General features: G+C 41.9%; 1 protein-coding gene across 1 annotated transcript in view; it reads right to left on the bottom strand.

Moving 5' to 3' along the window:
- The window catches only part of TET1 (tet methylcytosine dioxygenase 1), a gene marked incomplete at its 5' end in the record, with an annotated part of 208,272 nt that overhangs the window by 137,606 nt on the left and 49,287 nt on the right, over positions 1-21,379 (bottom strand). Inside the window, 3 exons of the mRNA XM_019507736.1 lie at positions 5,975-6,068; positions 7,758-7,848; positions 10,077-12,645. Coding sequence (XP_019363281.1) covers positions 5,975-6,068; positions 7,758-7,848; positions 10,077-12,645 — 2,754 coding nt within the window. The remainder of the gene's footprint in view (positions 1-5,974; positions 6,069-7,757; positions 7,849-10,076; positions 12,646-21,379) is intronic.

Below are 21,379 nucleotides of genomic sequence, written 5' to 3' on the forward strand. Positions count from 1 at the left end.
GTTTTTTTTTTTTTTTTTTTTTAACCTTAAAGGGCTGGAGCTGTGGGTTGGCGGGGCAACCATGGGGGAGGGGCTGGGACAGTGGGGTGGAGGATTGGGGGGTTCATGCAAAGCCCCCAACACAGCATGGGACAGTGGGAGGCAGTGGGGATCACCCCCTGCCTGGCAGCACCCAGTGAGTTGGGGCTTTTTTTTCCCCAGTTGCTGGGAGCTGGGGCAGGCGGGGCAGCCATTGCTGGGGCTGGGAAACCGGGCAGGGGATGGGCCTGGGTGATTCAGAGATTTGGCAGCAGCCGAATCTCCGAATCAGATTAGACTGAATTCATTTGGGACAGTGATTTGAATCACTGAATTGAATCACTGTCCCCCGAATTGGTCAAATCCAAATTCAAAGCAAATGCTAGCTGCTTCACACAGGCCTACAGGGCAGCTATAGAGACACTCTGGTGGGTGCTAGAGCATCTCTATACAGGACCCATACTCCAGTTGCCTCAGGGCATGCTCTAGGAATGTGCCCTGAGCCACTTTTTTCTGATGTGTTTTTTTTTTATACTAGGATTTCCCAATATCAAAATTAGAGTCCATGCTGCAAATAAGCAACGCAAGGAACATTTTTTTCATTCCTAGCATGCCTCTTGCGGCATCTCAAACTGCTTTGATATATTACAACAGGAACACGTTCACTCGTCTGGATGGGCCCATACTGTATAAAATTGAAAGTGTTCCAAGTTCCATAAAATTTTCTATTTCTGGTTACCCACTACCTCTATTCAAAGCTCTAGAAAATTTTTCAAAACTTTCTGTTTATAAGCCCAAGCCAATGCACATTGGAATGACAGAAGGAATGGATAGGAAGTAATATGAATCCTATAGACACTAAAAGACCTGGTGTTATGTCCACTGAAGATATGATGCAGCTCTCTGACTGCATTTGTGCAGAAACAGGTGCAGAATTTACTGTTGATAACCAACCTATATGGAAAATTAATTACCGAAAACTTTCACATAAATGAATTATAGTAAATCTTGATTTAACCACTGAAATTCTAAGAACAGAAAAAGAGACTATACTCATTGTTCGGTAGGAATGATTCACTTAGCTTTTGTCACAAACACTGTTAAGGTACTGGGTGGGACTAGCAACTACACATGTCTACATATGACCAGCAGCTACTTCACCACAGCGGCATGCAGAGCCGGCCTGAGCTGAGTGCAGGGTCCAGGACAAATGAGCCTGTGTCAGCCCCCTTAACACAGTGTGGGGCTGTGGTACCTTTGCAAAGGGGAGGCAGTCTCCGTGCTTCTTCCACAGTGCGGGGCTGAGCCTCCAGCTGTAGGCACAGGCACACCCCAGTGCCCTGTTACAGTGAAGACAGTGGATAGATAGAGAATAGATTTGCCTGCCTTTTTGCATTATTAATTTGTACAGCACCTTCCCACTCTCATGGACATGAATTGAGGTGGGGCTTTGCCTGGCTCCCACAAAGTGCAGGGCCTGGGGCAGTCACCCCGATTTGCTGTACTCTAGGGCCAGCTCTCGTGGCGTGTTTCCTCAATATAGCGTGCCGCTAAGGCAAAATAGCAGCTAAAAATAACCGTATACCTGGCATACGGCATAGTATAGGCTGCTACTTTGCCATGCTTTAGTACTTCCAAAAAGAAGTATTAAAGCACAGCACAGTAGCTATGTCACCCTACAGGCACATGTAGACATGCCCTAAAAATACTAGCACTAAATGATTTACCAGTCAGTAGTAGAAATGTAAGGTAATGACACTAAGTTCAAAAGAGCAAATAAAAGGGAAGGCATCCACTCAAATACCAGGACACAAGCAAGGAGTTGGTGGTTGACTGCGTATTGATTACACTAAAAGAAAATTAATATCAGAGGCACAATTGTGACCTGCAGTATAACAATCATCATTAATCAAATGCAATTATAAAAATATTAAAAGTTTAAATTATTTTTCCCTGAATAAGGAAACAATGGGGTCTCTTTTTCAGCACTGTCTACAGTTTAACTAACCTGATTACAAAATCAGTGTTATGGGTATAGGTGACAGCACTTAACGTATGAAGTGTAGTCAGAGGAGAACTGTGGCACTATTTAAATCAGTTTGTGCTTTACCATTTACCTCAGTAGGGTCAGAATTTCACCCAAAGATCACAGAATAAATACGCAAAAGTACAGAGAAACCAGATCTTTATTTTTCACGGAAAGTAAGATAAAGAAAAGATCTTAAAGAAAGTTTACACAATTTTTAAAAGAAAGGTCAGGAAAATATCCAAGCAGGCCAAATCCAGTATTTGAGCAGATATAAATCTAAAGAATAGAAATCTGAAAAAGACGAAAAACGAAGGGAATTTCAGGCCCTTTTTTGTGTACAATCCCTTTGGGGCAAAGACCTGTGTAATTATATGCAGATAAAGCACCTGGCACTCATCTAGGATTACCTAAATAATATTTTAAGAGGAAATTAATATTAGGGGGCAAACTGCCAGTGAAAGGACTTAGTGGTTATCGATATACTACATAATCTGTTTCAATCCTAAAATATCCTAAGCAGATGACATTTAAAATTATTCTGCCATGCTTGAATCCAAACTATGTCCATTTTCTATGAATATCTTGTATTGACAGTGAAAGTATTAAACTCACACACACAGCCTTCAAGCCAAAATCAGTGTAACTTGCATAGATAAATCACTGGCCATACAGGAGAGGGAAGAAATTCATTAAAACCACTCTACAAAACTCTACCAGAAGAACAGCTAAAATTAGCCAAACAAGTTTCTAACCTCCCTCCTGACAGCTAGAGAAAAAAGTTAACCTTTAAATGTCATTGTTATGTCAGATAATCACCACTTAGAAGACGTTGAAAAATTGTGTTACACTACAGTAAAGTTCGGCTTGGTGGGATTCAGTTTTTATTGGTAAACTGTGAGTTCACCTCACATGCACAGACTGACAGAAAAGTATTTCCATTTTTAATAATTTAAATTTATAAAAAAAGGCAGTAAGAATAGACTGTTGCTGCAGTACCCAGGCAGGCTCCTTGCTGAATAGAAGACGGAAGTGAAGGGGCGCACGCGCATGTGTGTGTGCTCCCGCCTCCCCAGCTTGAGCTCAATATCTGCAGGGTGCAAGGCAGCTGGGCCCTCCCTTGCAAACTTGGTGGGAGCCAGCAGGCAGAGTGAGCTGCTGGCTGCAGGGAGCAGATGGTGCTGCAGCAGCCAGAGGTTTCCTTGTCAGGGAGCAGGAGATGCTTGGGGGCAGCAACTGCCACAGGACCAAGAAAGCAGGCGCTGAGCTCAGTGGTGCTGTGCACAGGTGCTGGAAGGTGGACTGACAGTTTGGCAGCACAACAACTTCTCCCACACCTGCATGCTGGGCTGGAGGAGGAAGTGGGCATGTTTGTGAGTGCGTGTGCACGCGCACATATGTGCATACATGCACACACCCCTGCATGTTAATTTAACGCGATCCTGAAAGTTTAAATCTATAAAAATCTAAATAAATGCTTAAAAATAAATGTTTATTTTGGCTGTCAAAATTGTTTAAAAAAATAAAAATTGAATTTTGCCAAGCCTAAGTACAAAAGAAGGATGTCTAGTTTCACTATAATTAGTTTCTCCTTTCAATTCCTTTAGAAACAGAGAGGTGAAAGAAATTGATTCTGTAGACATTTTGTCCCTTTCATCCTAAAACTGCTTTTCCCCTATACAGTCCTTTGTATAACACCATAATGGGGTCTGTGTTTAATACTATCATATTAAACATGGCTAGATTAATGTTTTATAATTAATCATTATACAGGTACCTAACAGTTTACTGCACGGATGTCAAAGATGCAGTCTACGGGCTGGATCTGGCCCACTGACCCCTATCATCTGGCCCCTGGTGATGCCTGTGGGTCTCAGAGCTGACCCACAGGCAGCATATGCTCTGTTGGTCTTGGAGCAGCTGCCATAGGGCAGTACCAGGTGTGTCCTAGAGTAGCCCAGACTAGTCTATACATACAGTATGGCCACAGAGCAGCCAGAACAGGACTGCATTGACTGCAGTGCCCACTCTGGCTGCTCCACATCTGCTGGATCTCACATGCACGGTCACTATGTGGGTCTGACCTAGCTTGCAGACCAGCCCTGTTTATATAAATCTTGGATGCTCTACACTTGAGCATGGCAATAGCTGAGTCAAAGTTGAGAAGGACATTTTATTCTAAATTTATCCTTTCAGTTGCTTATAATTTTAAAAAAATAATTGAAATTTCATGTTTCTCTCTGCAGTTCAAAGGTCGTTATTATTTGACTGAAACTTTGAGCAAAATTACATAATTCTACCTGAGTTAGAGGTATATGTAACTAGTTTTTCTCCATGAAAGAAACTTGATAACCTTTTTCCTTGGTGCTAATTCACTTCAAAACAAATTAATATGACAGCATCATGCACACACAATGCACCCTCTGTGAGGAAGACTTATTAAGTCTAAAAAAGTATTTATAATACTATCTGTGCACTGCCACAGAGAGTACTATAAATACTGTGTATATATTTTCTCCAAACATTCAAATATAAAATAGGTTTCCAAATCTACTTGCAACTGCATGGTCTTATACAGGCAACAATAATGTTTCTGAAACAACCACCAGTGAAATCATGCAAATTTCCTAAACCTACTTTGCCAGATTGAAAATCTACTTCTGCATATACCAGGGGTTCCAGCAAGAATAATGAAAAACATTTTTATTACAACTTTTCCTGGAGTTTATTTTTGTTTCTTCATTTCCTGGCTCCCATGAACAATAAGTGCTACAATACTTAGGGTGAAAACTAACACTATAACATCTATCTTTCTAAAAATTTGCTAAAGATAGTAATGAACTCGATAGTAGATTAAGCTGAACTTCCTGATTCACTTCTTTTGTTATCTTTTTATCATTTTGTTATCTTTAGGCATTAGGAGAACTGAGAGGTGGTTTTAAAATGTTAATGCACAGCACTTCAGCTCATGAGAGCAACCATACATCCCTTTATATCCTTCACTCACAATAACAATGCCATGTACAGACATTCAGGTTCTCCTGGGAGAGTCACTGCTCTCCCAGTAGAAACCAAAGTGTACAGATGTTCAGGATTTTTCTCCCACAGCAAAAATGAATATTCTGGGAGAAAAATAACCTGGGAACAACCACAGCTAAATTATTCATGGGAGAGCTTCTCTTGGGATAGCCAGTGTTTATAAACATTATCTTCTGAAAAAAGCCACAGCACTGAATTCCAGCATCCCAGGGTGCTTTTTTCACACCCTCCCCCACCCCTTCCCGGAAGACAGTGTGTTGTTCTTTGTACTCTACTGCTTCAGCTGAACAGGGAGCAGAATATGTCCCTTTCACAAGCTCCATATTAAGCTTCAGGGAAACACACGTTGACCCAGAATAGCTTAGTTCAACCGATCAGGGCAGCACTGCACAGGGCAGCCATCTGCCTTCAAGCAGACTGACAGAGCCTGCAGAGCACGCTGAGATGTGTGCACAAAGGCCCTGTAGCTATGCAGCATCAGTACTGCAAGCTTTCTGCTTTTAGGGACTCAGAATTCAAATGTCTGTTCAGGCATCAACAGTTAAATTCTTCTACCAGGAAAACAAAACCAGGAGAACTCTCCCAAATCATATGAACTTGTGTATGAAGTCTTAGTTAACTCTGCCTTTCAGACACTCTTATGACCCTCCTGCCCTTGGTTTGGTTGCTTTTCTAACTCTTGTAAGGGCCTTTGTCGCTTTCTATAACAAACTCAATTACAAGATATTGTAATTTTAAGTTTTCCCAAGCTCAAACAGTCAAGGAGATGCCTATGAAAAGCTAGATACACAATGGAGAACCACGTACTTGTTCTACTGCAAAACTATAACATCAGTCAAATTTAAACATCATAATAAAACTGAATTCTACTATTGCAACAGAAAAACTTACCCACTTGGCAATTGGACACCCCTGAGAACTTTTTCCTTCCTTCCCTGTATAAACCACTACCTCTATTCTTACAGCACTTCCTTTAGCTCCATACCTGTATAAGAAAAAAAAATGTTACGATTACAATCTAGAATCTGTTTTAAAGACATTATGACCTTCTAAGCTCTGAATTAGATAGAAATAAAATACCTACTTTAGGTTGTCAAAAAGCACAGCTGTCTAAAATCAAAGTGCACACTGAAGTGCTTCACTCTTTTTTCCAAGAAAGGACTGCTCCTAAAGGAGTGTCATTTTGGAGGAAGAGGTCATCTCTTCAATTTCTATATGTAGTGAATGCATTCTAATACCTTATTTGTTTATTAGATTGACCTATTTCTGCTGTGGCCTGTTTTTCTGCAGCCAGGATTGTTGTAAGCTCAACCAGGCAAGGTACTAACATTCATCCCCACTGACTTTAATTGGTATTGAATGTGCTCAGGTCACAGCAGGATTGAACCTAAAACTACTGAAGTTATGAAAAGATAAGAAAAGATGATGTGATGCAGCTGTTCAATTCATGTCCATGAGAGTAGGAAGGTGCTGTACAAATTAATAATGCAAAAAGGCAGGCAAATCTATCCTCTGTCTTCACAGTAGCAGGGCACTGGGGTGTGCCTGCTCCTTTAATGGAGCTAGTAGCCTGCGAGGCTGCTTGCAGGTGGTGCAGGGAACTAATGAGAGATTCGCCTGACTGGACGGGGGTTTACTCACTCTGGAGCTATGTAAGGCCAGCGCCTGAGCTGGTCAGGCAGTCTCTCCCTGGCAGCCACAAGGGGAAGAGCACCTGGCAGCAAGGCTCCTGAAGGGATTGCGGTGTTGCATATGATTTACCAGTGAAGCTTGGGAAGCTCACCAGAATGTAGCCCAGGGCTTGGAGGCTATCTTAGCTGAGAGGTGAGGGAAAGTTTTTCCTCAAAGGGGTAGGGGGCTGTTACCCCTTTTGGTGTTTATGTTCTAACCCAGGGGCTTATTTTTTAGGTTGTGTTGAAGTTAAACTGGTGGTATGGGTTGGGACTATAAGGCGTGGTACACAGAGATCCCAGTAGTGCATGTGGGGCACACAATCACCTTGAGCCCTGCTAGGGGCAGGCTCAAGGCCCAAGTGAGGGTTGAGCCCAGACTGGGCAGCATGTGAAGCCACAGAGCAACACAGGGGCCAGTGGCCAAAAGCCCAAGAGAGGCACAGCCAAGGGCCCAGTGCCCAAAAGGGCTAACTAGAGATGGTGCCTCAACGCCAGGTCCGATACAGTAGGCCTGGGCTAGAAGGCCTAGCTAAGAGGAAAGGGGTGGCGGTTAAGGAGGCTGAAACTCCAACAGGCAAACAACATCACAGTAACACCCATGAGGCTTGGGGCATGGTGTAGGGAAGGAACAGAGCCACACAATTAGCCCTTAAGGTTGTAGGTGCCCCACAGTGGCACAGTCATAGAGAGGCCCAGCAAGGGTCCTGGAAATAGTATAGTAGAAACCAATAGGGTGCTGGGGAACCCCAGTGGGGCCCACGTGAAGACCCATAGGCAGCCTACCTTTTTATCTTATTATTTCATCAAGGTGTGGGGAGCCAAGACAGAAAGGAGGACACCCTAGAGGCTGAGCAGGGCACAGTTGCAAAGTCATCAGGGGGCACCATGGCTGCCCCTGCGACCCTGACATGCTCAATCACCCTTCCTATATTTGTATTTATTTTGTTTTTGCAAGTAATAAAATATGTGTAGTACTACATGCTGCACTGTTTTTTTCTCACCTGTTTTCCATTATTTCCCTGACAGCAGCAATGCTTGGTCCTGTCCCAAGGTGTGTATAATATGGGCCTTCATCTTTCTCTATAATTTGCTCTGCCGGAAGAATGAGAAAATTAAATTGATTGTGTACAAAATGTATTCACAATGTTAAAAAATACCTAAACACATTAATTTATTGGGTTATTTCCCAAATTAAATGCATAAAATCTTAAAGGCTTTAATCATGATTAATGATTTGTATATTAACAGATACCTTAAAGAATGAATAAAATACAATGTGCAATTTGTTATCATCCATTAAACTACTCATGGATTTTTTTCTAAATTATAAACACACAACAACATTAATACTTTGCACTCCTATAGCAATTTCCATGATAATCTACATTATTTACATATATTCATGAATGAATCCTCACAATACTCAGTGAAGCAGGGAAGTACTATTAATTCATTTTAAACAGTGGAACTGGAAGCTCATTTTAAACAGGGAGAGACAAAACCCATAGTCACACAGGACAGATCTGGGAAAAGAACCCAGATCTCCTAACTCCCCATTTGTATTTTATCTACAAGACCAGAAATTAAGGTCCGGATAATAAAAAACGTTCCAGTGTGCATCTTTCTTTCTCACCTGTGGTTTTCTATTGCTAGGGTCACCAGTTAAGCTGCACCTATAAACCTGTAAGACACCTTGCATAGTCTCCAAATAAAAAAAAGACTAGTTTGAAACACTGAAATCCTTTCCTGACCACCCCGAGACCTGGTCCTTTCCTGTCCTGCAAGATCTTGAAGATCTGTGGGCTCACTCCTGCCTACCCCTTGCAGATTGTCATTCCATCCTTCCACAATCCACATCCCTCACTTCCCCTACCATATCCTGTAAGAAAGATTTGTCTCTATTTAAAGCAGCAAAAAGCCACCCCATGGGTACAATTTGTAATGTCACTTAAGCCTTGAACACACATCTATCTGTAGGGCAACACAAATATAGCATTATGTGGGTATATACACATTCAGAACCCCTTCACCCCCCATCTTGAGTGTCAAAAAGTTGCTACAAAGGCATGCTCTTCAGTCATGGAGCAAAAGGCTGTTCCTTTGCTCCCCCTGCTCTCAAGGGAGCCCATCTGTGAACCCGATCACTGACAGTCTGCTCTCTCCTCTGCCAGAGAAGGCAAACCTAATGATTACTGACAGCCTACCCAGTTCACCTTCTCCAGCCTGGGGGAGGGCAGGCTACCTTTAACAGCTGGTATTCTGGGTTCCAGAGCAACATTTCTCTTCACCCACTGCAGGTGGGGAGAAGGGGGAGGCTGTCTAACAACTAGCTACTGCTAGTGGCCAAACCAGTAGCAGGCACTCTGACAGCTTACTGCAGAGGGCTGTCAAGGAGTCCACAATTCTCCATCCTACCAGCCCTTGGAAGGGGAGTGGAGGGAGAGGGCAAAGCACTGTGGGATAATGGAGGTATGAAGGACCCCTCCCATAGTACATGCAATTGTACAGATGTTACATATGCCACAGCAATACACAGAAGGTCCTATTTCAAACAGGAACATTTCTGTAGCACAGGCACCATTTCTGTAGCACTACAGGCGAGATGAACATCTGTCCCCTCAGATTCTGGGATAACAGGCATTCATAATCCTTTTGCAAGGTCCTTAATTGCTTTTTTGATAAGTAAAGACCATTACCCATAACCACCATAACCTGTGCCCCACTTTGCTCCTTTGATCAAAGCTCATCAAACCTGCCCCCATCTTTTGTCAAGCCTGCCCTGTAGCTAAAGGAAGACAAAATTTCCTTGTCATCACATGAAAATGACTTCATGATCTGAAGCATATCAACACAGAATGTTAATGCCCTTTCTTGTTCCTGTTCACACTTACATCCTTACCCTTAAGGCTTACACTTACCTGATGAGTTTTTCTACCTTGCAGTGAGCAGGTTTAAATGCCCCAAAAGTTATCCACATTAGAGGGAAAGGGTAAAGAGGAGCACCTTTCCCCCCTCCTCCAAGGAACAAAGCATCAGGGACCCTTCAAACAATGAAACCCAGGGAGACAGGGGACAATATTCACAAAACGAAAACATGTAAAGGGAACTTTCCAAAGTTAAGAGACATAATGTGAAATATGTATGTCTAAAGCAATCAGGACTTGTAGTAGAGATGATATCATTTATTAGACCAACAAGATTTTTGCAAAAAAAATTATTTAATTGCAAGTTATCATCTCTACTACAAGTCCTGATTGCTTTTTCCTCTAGACCAGTACAGCTACAACCTGGATACCTGACATATGTCTAAAAACACTTACCAACACAGTCACAGGTTGGAAATTCAGACTGTCCTTTTTTTGTTGGAGTATCTATTAAATTTTTTGTAGGCGTGTCCAGGAACTTCATAGGAGATTCAAGAAAGCTGCTGAGTGTATTCTTTGCTGGAGAACACCTTGAGTCTCCTATACTTTGTGTCTTATCAGTACCCAAACTTGTTGATGTCAGAACTGTAACTTCACCTGCACACTCTATATTCCTGAGAGGTTCTACTGCATCTGGTAAGTGGGCTTCAGCACAAGTAACAGGTGGTGTTTGCAAGTGCTGATCCACTTTTTGCCCTATAGCACTCTGTGAAAAATTTGCTTGGGTTTCACAATATATTTCACTAACTCTCTGGTTAGACTGATTAAGTGTCTGAGACAAGGGATGTGTCTGAATGACATTCGTTGTTTGCTGTACCTGAGAATTATCATCTTTTTCTGTAAACATCTGTATGTCTTCACTTGGTTTATTCAAACAGGATTCTGTTTTTAATTGTGAAGCAGCCATTGGATTACTGGAAGCAAGTTCACCATACTGTGAACAGGTAACAACAGTGTCATTTTTCAGTAGATCCATACCTAACATATCATTGGATCTTACAGCTTTGATTTGCTCAGTTACTACTTCACAGCCAAACAGCCTGTCTTTTTTTTTCTCCTGTAGTACCTCAGGTAAAGGTCTATGGATTTTTATCTGAGTTTGTGGTAGAAATAATTTATGTTTTTGCTGTGATAAAGTACTTTGATTTAGTGCCTTCTGGACTTTGGTTCTGGGAGATTTTTTTTCTGATGCAGCAATTTTTGAATCCTGTGACATGGTTTGACCAAGTCCGCACAGTTTTGATGACATCCAAACATCCTGCAACTCACTATGCTGGCATGCTGACTGCTCTTGCTGTTTTTCATTACTTTGCTGATAGCCTGTATCTTGAGGCTTCTTTTTGTGTCTTTGTTTCCATGGTGCATTTTTTCCTTTTTTTTGTGCCGGATGTTTTTGCTTTACCAGCAAGGAATTATAATTGTGCTTTATAAATACAGATTGTTTTTTCTGCAGTAGGTATTGATCTTGGTTATGTTTTGGTTGCATCTCATGTGATATAAGATTAAGAAGTGAAGTCTTTACATCATTTTGCTGTTCTGGATTTGTCTGGTTTGATTCAATTATTGCTGCAAGTTGAGTTAATTGTGTAGCTACATCTTCTTCATCCTGACTGTGAATTCCTCCTTCCTTAATTATGGAATTACTTTTTAAGTTCACATACTTATGATCTTTCTTTTCTAACTGGCCAAGAATCTCCAATTTATTACTCATTTGTTGGATATTACATGACTTGTTAGAACATGGAGCAATGGTAACTTTTTCATGGAGGGAGTTTTTTTCCTTGGCAGTAGGTCCTGAAGATGATTTTGCATTAGTTGCTAAAACAGATAAAAGCTTAGTATCTCTGGGACCTAAATGAGATTTATATAACCCATCAATCTTACTGGCAGACTTATTATGCAATTCTGAAACAGTACTTTGGCCATTGTACAACACTGCCTTATTAAGGAACTGTTTCTCTGAATCAGCATGGTGAGACAAGAGCTGCTGTTCATTCTGTAAAAATGCATCTTTGATTTCCTTTAACGTAGAAGATGTCAAGGCAGAAGAAATGTCCGTTTTGGAATGGTGGAGTAGATGGGAAGTTGTTTGTTGTTCTACATGATCAATACTTTCTGTTTTAGTTGGTGTTGAAGCTTCTAATGGGACTTCTGATAATTTTGTTAATGCTTCAATAGCTACTACTTGTTCTACAGTTAAGTTTCTGTTTTTAATCAGAGACAAAAAAGTTGGCTGAAGTGTGGAATTTTCATGTTGTGTCTTTTTGTTTGGTATTTTAACTGCATCTTTCTCTACGTGGACTGTTTCGGGCACAGGGGTACAGCATGCCCTTTCCTGTGGATCCTCAATGGAATTGCTTTGCAGAACTGAATTATCATCAGAACTTTGAAAGATTTTACTGGTAGAGTTTGATTTCTGTCTCATGAAAACACCTCCTTGTTTTTCTGGATGAATACAGCAAACACTTGTTGTCAAAGCGTTCACAATATTATTCAAATTAGCAGTGTTTGTCCAGTGTGTATTATGGGAGTTGTTTTCTCTGCAGCTGTTTGTCAAATCTGCCCTTTCTTCTACAGTTAATTTTTTCAGTGATGCATCTGATTCTGATGGTGAATAATGTATGTTTTTGAGGCCATTTCTGATGGTTTGTGCAAAAATCTTTTTTGGCTCAACTAACTCACTGGGAGAGACTGTTTTTTCACCTTCTTCAGAATTTTTCAAGTGTTCATTCCCTGTCACAGTTCCATGGAGATCTCCATTGACATGGACACCAAAAGACGGTTTCTCATTATTTGTCCACTTTTCTGCTTCTAAGCCTGTCATGCTTTCTTTTTCATTAGACTGTACATTTTCAAAGGGCAGTGTTTGGCTTGTTTTCACCCTGTATTTTTCACCATGACCACATATACTGCATTCCATGGGTTCTGGTCTGAGGCCATTTACTGGTTTGTTTTCTAAATCCGCCTGTAAAACAACAGGAAAAATAAGAGTTAGCTATAATTATTGTTTAAATTATTAAAATTAAGAAGCATTCAACCTACAGTGTCCTGACAGTGAGAAATGCCCTATTTGACCAATACCAAAGCAGCTGAAAAACAGCAGTCTGTCAGTGGAAAATCTGAAGTCCAAGATCTCTTTATACCACGCTGGTAATGTAAAAAGGTCTTAAAATACAAGCAAATATAATGGGCATTAGTGTAAACAAAACTCAGATCATAAGGCGTCAATTCTGTAATGAATTTTGCACAAGCAGATACAATCCTCTCTGGAACTTATTGCAGGCTGGGAACTGTGGGCTAGTCTACTGAGGAAAGAGTTACCAGTTACATTGGTATAATTATATCTGTACAGTCAAAAATGGTATAGTTCTATTTATTCAACTCTTTATATTGGCCCAATTTTGATTCCAATACAGGGGTGGCTGTTTTCAGTTCACGTCAGAACCAGAATGGTTCATCCCACGGGCTGGAAAGCAATCCCAACAAACAGTCAGGAGCTGAGATGAGTAACCAGGAGCCAGAGGCAAGAAGCAAGAGGTCATGAACTGAAAAGCAGTTGGGGGATAAGACAGGGCAGGGAAGGAGGTGAATGGAGGCAAGATCTAGGAGAGGAACAGGAAGACCAGGTGAGAAGGTAGTAAGAGACCAGTGTAAAGCACTGGAACAGCCTGTTGCTATTTCTCAGTATGACCCTTAAATGGCTAAGCTGTTTCCTGCATGCCTGGACCCACAAAAACAATGGGTACAAATCAAACAGGTCACAGAAGTATAAGGTAAAGCATTATAGTTTGGCTTCAACTCCTCCAGAAATGGCATAAACCAAAAATGTCACTTCCATACCAGAGTAATTTTCCCCATGTAAGTTATATAGGTTCAAATTCACACGTTAGATTAGACCAACAATTACCTGCTATTTTAAATACTGGCACCTGCTGTACAATGAAGCCCCAAAGCTGTTGTACCATGTCCAATAATGAATTCAGAAAGAGGATTGGGAGATGCTGCATCTCCTATACCAGTTGAAATCTTAAAATTTTGTTTTTATTACATTTAAAATACATAGGTCATCATGACTGAGAACCAAATCTTCCAATGTGACACACACATGGCACAATGTAGGACTATCTTCCAGAACTCACTGAAAGTCTGAAAAAAAATGGACGGCTTTTAATTTGAATTTGCAGCAAAATACCTAACAGCATAATTTGGCTCAAGAGTTTTGACAGAGGTCAAAATTCCCAGCATTCATCTTACATCTGCTTTAACTTTGGGGGAATGCCTGAGGACAGCCTAAAAAGTCAACATGATTAATCATTTCAAAGCAGGGGAGAAAGTGGAAGATCTGAGCCCCTACTAAGCTTTGAAGCCATCTGCTACAATTTCACACACACAACTTAAAATCCTTAAAATGAAGCAAAAAAAATTAAGCAGGAAGGAAGTGTTGCATAAGGCTTTGCATAGCTTTTCCATACAAGTGTGAATTTCACCTCACTTAGTACAATGGAGCAACATGTTTCTTTTATATAGCAAATTAGTAAGGGTCTCTTGATGAGAAGTGAAAACTGGTACACATCCATGGTCCAAGTTAGTGTGTAGTCTGTATCTTGCCAAAGAATTTACTGACTTCTAGATATTCCCTAGTGTAGCTGAACCATATTTTTCTTATTTTTTCATTTTCGTTTCAATAATCTTATCCTGTGGTCCATTAACCACTGGTGTTCCACTAGGGGGCATGGTTAATGGCCTATAAATCACACCTTCTCCACCCCTTTTCAGTTAAACATTGAACAGTAAAACTGAATACTGATCAATAGCAAATTCTAAAATTTGACAGAAGTCCATTGCTCAAAAAGACCAAGAAAAAATAGTCTAATATTTAAGTGGGATGTAGTCTCCGTCATCACCAGGGCTGCATATGAAACCATTTCAGTGATTAGACAGAAATTGATTCCTTTGAAAGAATACTCAGACTGTAGCCCAAACAAATGATGATACTAAAAGCCAACTATAAAAATGAAAGGACCTATATAATTTGAGGATATATTAAAGCAGAAGTCAAGGAGGATAAAAAATAGATGATAAAATAAACATTTGATTTATTTATTTAAATTGGCTTTTTACTGAAGTATTATTTTCTTTTCAGAATTTAATCTGATATTATGACAACTTATTTCAAGACCTAAACTTACTCTATTAACTTAAGAGGACTCATCTTCTGTATAAGCAAGTTCTCCTCAAATTTTAGTGGCATACTGTCTTTTAAAATTCTATATAGCATCATAGAAAATTAGGATTGGAAAGGACCTCAGGAGGTCATCTAGTCCATCCCTAATTATATCATCCGAGTCAAGGCTACCTGGGTCTTAAAAGTCTCCATGGATGGAGATTCCACAACCTCTCTAGGTAACCTGTTCCTGTGTTTTACTACCCTCCTAGTAAGAAAGGTTTTCCTAATATCCAATCTAAACTTCCCTTGATGTAACTTGAGACCATTGCTCCTTGTTCTGTCATCTACCATCACTGAGAACAGTCTAGCTCCATCCTCTTTGTCACCACCCTTCGCCTATATAATATTAGAGGGAAAAACATCTTTGGTTTTTGATGTCAACTTAACTTTCTAAATATGCTAGAATGACTTGTACTTTTTATTACAATGGAGTGAATGCTAGTATTTACATGTTTCCGCAATACATTGCTAGTTTCTGTTTTCAGACATGCTTTTGCTCTAATAACTTTTGATTTAATTTTAGCTAGCAAGTACAGAATTACTACTTGCTCCTTTTGGACTTATTCAAAATTGATAACTACTTAGAAGCTGAAAGTTTGTTTTCTTTTCCCAATCTATGAATAAAAACCATGTGGAAGAGGACAAACTTTTCTAATTCTTAAAAACCCAAAGAACCTAGGGGCAGATTTTAAAAAACCTTTAGTCAACTAAAAGATGCAAAGAGCTACGTTTGGAAGTTTCAGCATGCACTTAATCTACACATTTAGGCACCAAAATATCTTTGAACATATGGCCCATTGTCACCTGAAACAAACCATTAATCTATTAACTCTAATTCAATAATCACTTTGTTTATTAAATCAGTCACTTTCAATATAAGGAAGAAAAAAGTTGGTGGATTAAAAATAAGTTTTTCCTTAGTAAAAAAATACTAAAATACTAATTTGCATTTTGACTTCAATGCCAAACAAACCACATCCAGTTTGACACACATCCTGAGTAAAAACATATCTTCTAGTAACGTAGAAATCTGTCATTCACACTTATCTAATATGATAAAAAGGTAAAAGTTACAAATCAGAATAAATTCACTGGAAGGTATATAATTACTTATATAAATTATCATCAAAGTAGTGCATCTTACCGTTAACAAAAAGTGATACCAAATTTAGTGTGAAACTATATTTAGTTGGACAAACATGTTTCAATAGTTTTATTAACAAACCAATACAAAATTAATTTATTTTCCTTAAAAAAAGGAAGCTGAATGCAAAATGCAAAATAAGATTACAATTTCTGAGATCAAAGTTTCCTGTTTGCTGATTTCACTCACTTTGGTTTTTAATAATTCCACCCTCCAGGCAATGCTTGCAGAAACTAATGCAAAATGAAACTTATAGATCAGACAACAGATGGTGCCTGGTGTTCACAGTTTTCTCTCTGATAAAGAAAACATGTTAAGAAAACAGGGACCCTACAATACAAACAGATTACACCTAGATTTTATCAGAGGCAGCACAAGGCCTTTAGGATCATTGTTGCTAAAATAGGTTCTCAAGCAACTGTACAGTAAAAGTAAAATCCAGGGAAATTCAGGCTATTGAAGGAGATCTTATTTAACAAACTTCCATTAAATGTAGGCACTAGCTGCCATTAAATATAGGCATCTGTTAACTTGAATCCTCCCAGACTATCCATCTATAAGGCTCTACAAAAACTGCTTTTAAATTTTTTTTCCACATATAATTCTGTATTATAAAACGGAAAGCTGAAAGTTGAAACTATATTTTTTGTATGACAGGAAGTGTAACTAAGATGTAAAGATAGTCGCTAGCAAACACAAAAAGGAAGGACAAGTTACCTCACACCAGCTGCAACAGATTTAACAAGGAACAGAATAATGTCTAAGTAGTAATTAAACAGAAAGGGCTGATTCAGAGTTAATCAAGGGTACTCCAATCTACAACTCCTGATCCCAAGAGACAGCTTTAAAAAAAACCTAAGCCTATATCACTTTATAGGACATAAAAGACTTATGAAAAATATTCCTCACCTGCTTCCCATTTTGAAATATGTCACTCCCAACATAGTATGTGTGACACAAAACTGATGTTCCTAAATTGCAATTTTGCTGCTGAAAAATTATTTACCTTATGAACAAAGTCTTATGAAATGATTATTGGAAGAGTTCTTTAATTTAAAGGGATTAATTCACCAGTGTTTCTGAATTAATACATCCTTTGGGCTGAGAGGTATGTTCTAAAAAACTGAACAGGGGGAGGATATGGCTCTTCACAAATTTCATTCCCAGAAACTGGAAGCTTCAATACACAAAATCCATTCACATACATGTGGGTGCTACAAGATTCTTGGAACTTCGTACAGCTGAGCTAATTAATTCCTTTTGCTGCAGTTCTCTTAACTGTGCTTTGTTTTTCAGTAAAACAAGTTTAGCTAGCATAATGTTGCTGCTGCACTTGAAAATCTTCAGGATAGTCATTTAGGCACCAGTCCTACAACAGAAGGCATATAGGTGCCCTGCTGTGTTTGTGTGGAGTCCTTGTGAGCTCAGTAACAAAGTATCATTCTAAAGATCAAACTATTTCCTGTACTCCTTAACTTCTCGTAACATTTACGGAAATTACCTGTATATGAAGAGGAAAAAAAGATCCAGATGAATCATTATTGGCATGGCTTGGTTTACATGTAATGTTTCCACAAAGAACTACAATTACAATGGCAGTGGATATTTTTAAATCATACTGTATAACTTTTGATACCAAGACTTTTTTCCTCTTTTATTTTGACGTGCTATTAACCGCAATAAGTCACAAACTCAATGACAATATATGAAAGGTTCCACATGTAAAATGTTCTGCTCCTCAAGATGATAATGACAGATCATACTAACCCAGCATTTAGATAAGAAGCTAATTTTATAACACTTGAGAAGACATTCAAATTAACCAAGTATATTAAAAACTACTTATGTTAGAATCATAGAATAATAGTATCAAGATAATTAGGGTTTGAGGGGACCTCAGGAGGTCATCTAGTCCCCTTCTCAAAGCAGAAACATCCCCAACTAGATCATCCCAGCCAAGGCTGTCTAGCTGGGTCTTAAAAACCTCCAAGGATGGAGATTCCGCAACATCTCTGGGTAACCTGCTCCAGTGTTTTACTACCCTCCTAGTGAGAAAGTTTTTCCTAATATCTAACCTAAACTTCTCTTGCTGCAACTTAAGACCATTATCCCCATTCAGGGAGAGAAGCCACTGTCATCTGCCACCACTGAGAACAGTCTAGATCAGGGGTGGGCAAAATACAGCCTGTGGGCTGGATCCGGTCCGCGAGGTCATTCTATGCAGCCCACAGGGCCCCTATAAAAATTTTGAAAATTAAAATGTATCTGCCCTTGGTTCCTGTTGAAAATGACAGGAACCAGGGGCAGTAGGACCCAGAGGACTCCTCAGGGGGCTCCTGCAACAGCAGGGCCTACCTGGCTCTGCCCTGCAGCTGGAAGCTCTAGCAGGGGCTTCTGGCCTTGGACGACATGGCTGCCCTGGCATGGGAAGCTCAGGTAAGGGGCAGGGGAGGAGAAGGGCAGGGAAGGAACTGATGTCTAGCACAGGGAAAAGAGCCCTCTCCCCCACCCCATGGCCGGCAGTCCCTGCTGCAGCCATTTGCAGCCTTCACGGGGCTGTCCTGAGCAGGCACAGGCAGCCCCACACAGGCTGCGAGCAGCTGCAGCGCGGGGTGATGGCCACAGGGCAGGGCAGGGCTGCTTTTCCCCTGCACTCAGCACCAGCTTGTAATCTGGCCCCATGCTGGCTCCGGACTTGCCCACTGGTGCTGTGCTGCGGTAGCAGCACCTGCTGCCCCCCTGCTTGCCACCCTGGGCAGTGTTTGCTGCCCGCCCAGAGCTCGCACAACAGTAAGCCACAGTAAGGCTGCCACCACCGCCTCTGCTGCCCAGCATGCGAGCTCCAGGCAGGCAGTAGCAGCAAACAGTGCCGGGTGCAGCAAGCAGGGGGGGCAGCAGCTGCTGCCATCACAGTGCAGCCCCGCAGGTGAGCCCGGAGCTGCACAGGGCCCAGGCTGACAGTAGCTGCGGGTTACAAGCTGGTGCTGAGTGCGCAGGAAAAGCGGCCCTGTGCCCACCCTGTGGCCAGTGCCTTATGCTGCAGCCGCTCGCAGCCCACATGGGGCTGCCTGTGCCTGCTCAGGACAGCCCTGCATGGGCTGCGAGTGGCTGCAGCAGGGAGCGCTGGCCACAGGCTGGGCAAGGGGCCACTTTTCCCTGTGTTCTGCACCAGCTCCTTCCCTGCCGGCAAGCAGGGGCTCAGGCCTGTTCACTGCGCTGCCCCCCACCCCCCCCAGGCCTGTACTGCGGGGCTGGGGGGAGGCAACTGGGAGTAAGCAGGCACAGGAGCACAGGGCCCACACAAGTGTCCCAAGGCCAGCACCAGCAGGGCCCAGAGCAGGGTGACAGGTGTGCAGGGTCCCGGCCAGCTGGGCAGCTCCTGCCTCTCCATACTGGTGCAGCCCAGCCCGGCTTCACAGACCCCTGCCAGCCTGTGCCCTGCTGGTCCAGTGCTGGTCCTGGGACAGTGGTCCCAAGACATTGGTCCCAAGATGGTGACCAGGGGGCAGGGCACCTGTCAAGGGGCAGGGCTACCCATGCGGCCCTCAACATCTTGCCAAAAGTGGGTAAGCAGCCCTGCACCCAAAATAATTGCCTGCCCCTGGTCTAGCTCCATCCTCTTTTGAATCACCCTTTAGGTAGTTGAAGGCTATTATTAAAACCCCTCTCAGTCTTCTCTTCTCTAGACAAAGTACGCCCAGTTCCTTCAGCCTCTCCTAAGAAGTCATGGACCCCAGCCCCCTCACCATTTTCATTGCTGAACTTCCATTGAACTCTCTGCAATTTGTCCACATCCTTTCTGTAGTGGGGGGCCCAAAACTGCATACAGTACTCCAGATGTGGCCTCACCAGTCCTGAATAGAGGGGAAGAATCACTTTCCTTGATCTGCTGGCAACAATCCTATCAATGCAGCCCAATATGCCATTAGTCTTCTTGGCAACAAGGGTACGCTGTTGGCTCATATTCAGCTTATTGTCCACTGTAACCCCCAGGTCCTTTTCTGCAGAGCTGCTACCCAGCCACTCAGCCCTCAGCCTGCACCAGTGCATGGGACTGTTCCACCCCAAGTGCAGGACTTTGCACTTGTCCTAACTGAACCTCATGAGATTTCTTTTGATCCAATCATGCAATAAATTTTCTAGGTCTCGCTGAATCCTAAACCTAACCTCGAGTATATCTACTACTCCCCCCAGCTTAGTGTCATCTGCAAACTTGCTGAGGATGCACTCTATTGCCATCTTCCAGGTCACTGATGAAGTTATTGAACAAAACCAGCCCCATTACTGACCCCTGGGGCACACCACTTGATACTGGCTGCCAGCTAGACATTGATTACTACTTGCTAGGCCCTATGATCCAGGCAGTTTTCTATCCACCTTACAGTCCATTCATCCAACCTGTACCTCCTTAGCTTGCCTGCAAGAATGTTGTGGTAGACTATATCAAAAGGCTTGCTAAAATTAAGGTACACCACATCCACTGGTCTCCCTGCATCCACAGAGTCAGTCATCTCATCATAGAAGGCAATCAAGCTGGTCAGGCATGACTCGTCTTTGGTGAATCCATGCTGACTTTCTAATCACTTTCTTCTCCTCCAAGTGCTTAGAAATGAATTTCTTGAGGATTTTCTCTGTGAGTTTTCATAGATTTCATAGACATTAGGGCTGGAAGGGACCTTGAAAATTATCAAGTCCAGCCCCCTGCCCCAGGGGCAGGAAGTCAGCTAGGGTCATAGATTCATAGATGTAGGGTTGCAAGGGACCTTGAAGATCTTCTAGTCTGACCCCCTGACCTGGGCAGGAGAGAAAACTGGGTTCAAATGACCTCAGCTAGGTAATCGTCAAGCCTCCTCTTAAAGACCCCCAAGGTAAGAGCCAGCACTACTTCCCTTGGAAGATGGTTCCAGATCCTAAGAGCCCTAACTGTGAAGTAGCCCCTTCTAATGTCTAGTCTGAACCTACTCTCTAACAACTTATGGCCATTATTCCTTGAAGAATCAAAGGATCCCAACAAGATAAGCATTCCAACGTTTCTTGAATGAGTCCGTGGTAGGTGTCTGCACCACTTCTGGAGGGAGTCTGTTCCAGGCCTTGGGGGCTTGGACGGTAATGAAGTTTTTCCTTATGTCCAGCCTAAAATGGTCTTGAAGGAGTTTATGACTGTTGGTCTTTGTTATCCCTTGGGGTGCTCTGGTGAACAGACGCTCACCCAGTTACTGATGCACACCTCTTATGTACTTATAGGCAGCCACCAGCTCCCCCCTGAGCTTGAGCCTTTCCAAAGACTGAGGTGAGTCTGTAGTTCCCTGGATCCTCCTTATTCCCTTA

The sequence above is a fragment of the Gavialis gangeticus genome, unplaced genomic scaffold, assembly GCF_001723915.1.
Source record: "Gavialis gangeticus isolate Ggan-Ray unplaced genomic scaffold, GavGan_comp1, whole genome shotgun sequence".
Taxonomy (NCBI): domain Eukaryota; kingdom Metazoa; phylum Chordata; order Crocodylia; family Gavialidae; genus Gavialis; species Gavialis gangeticus.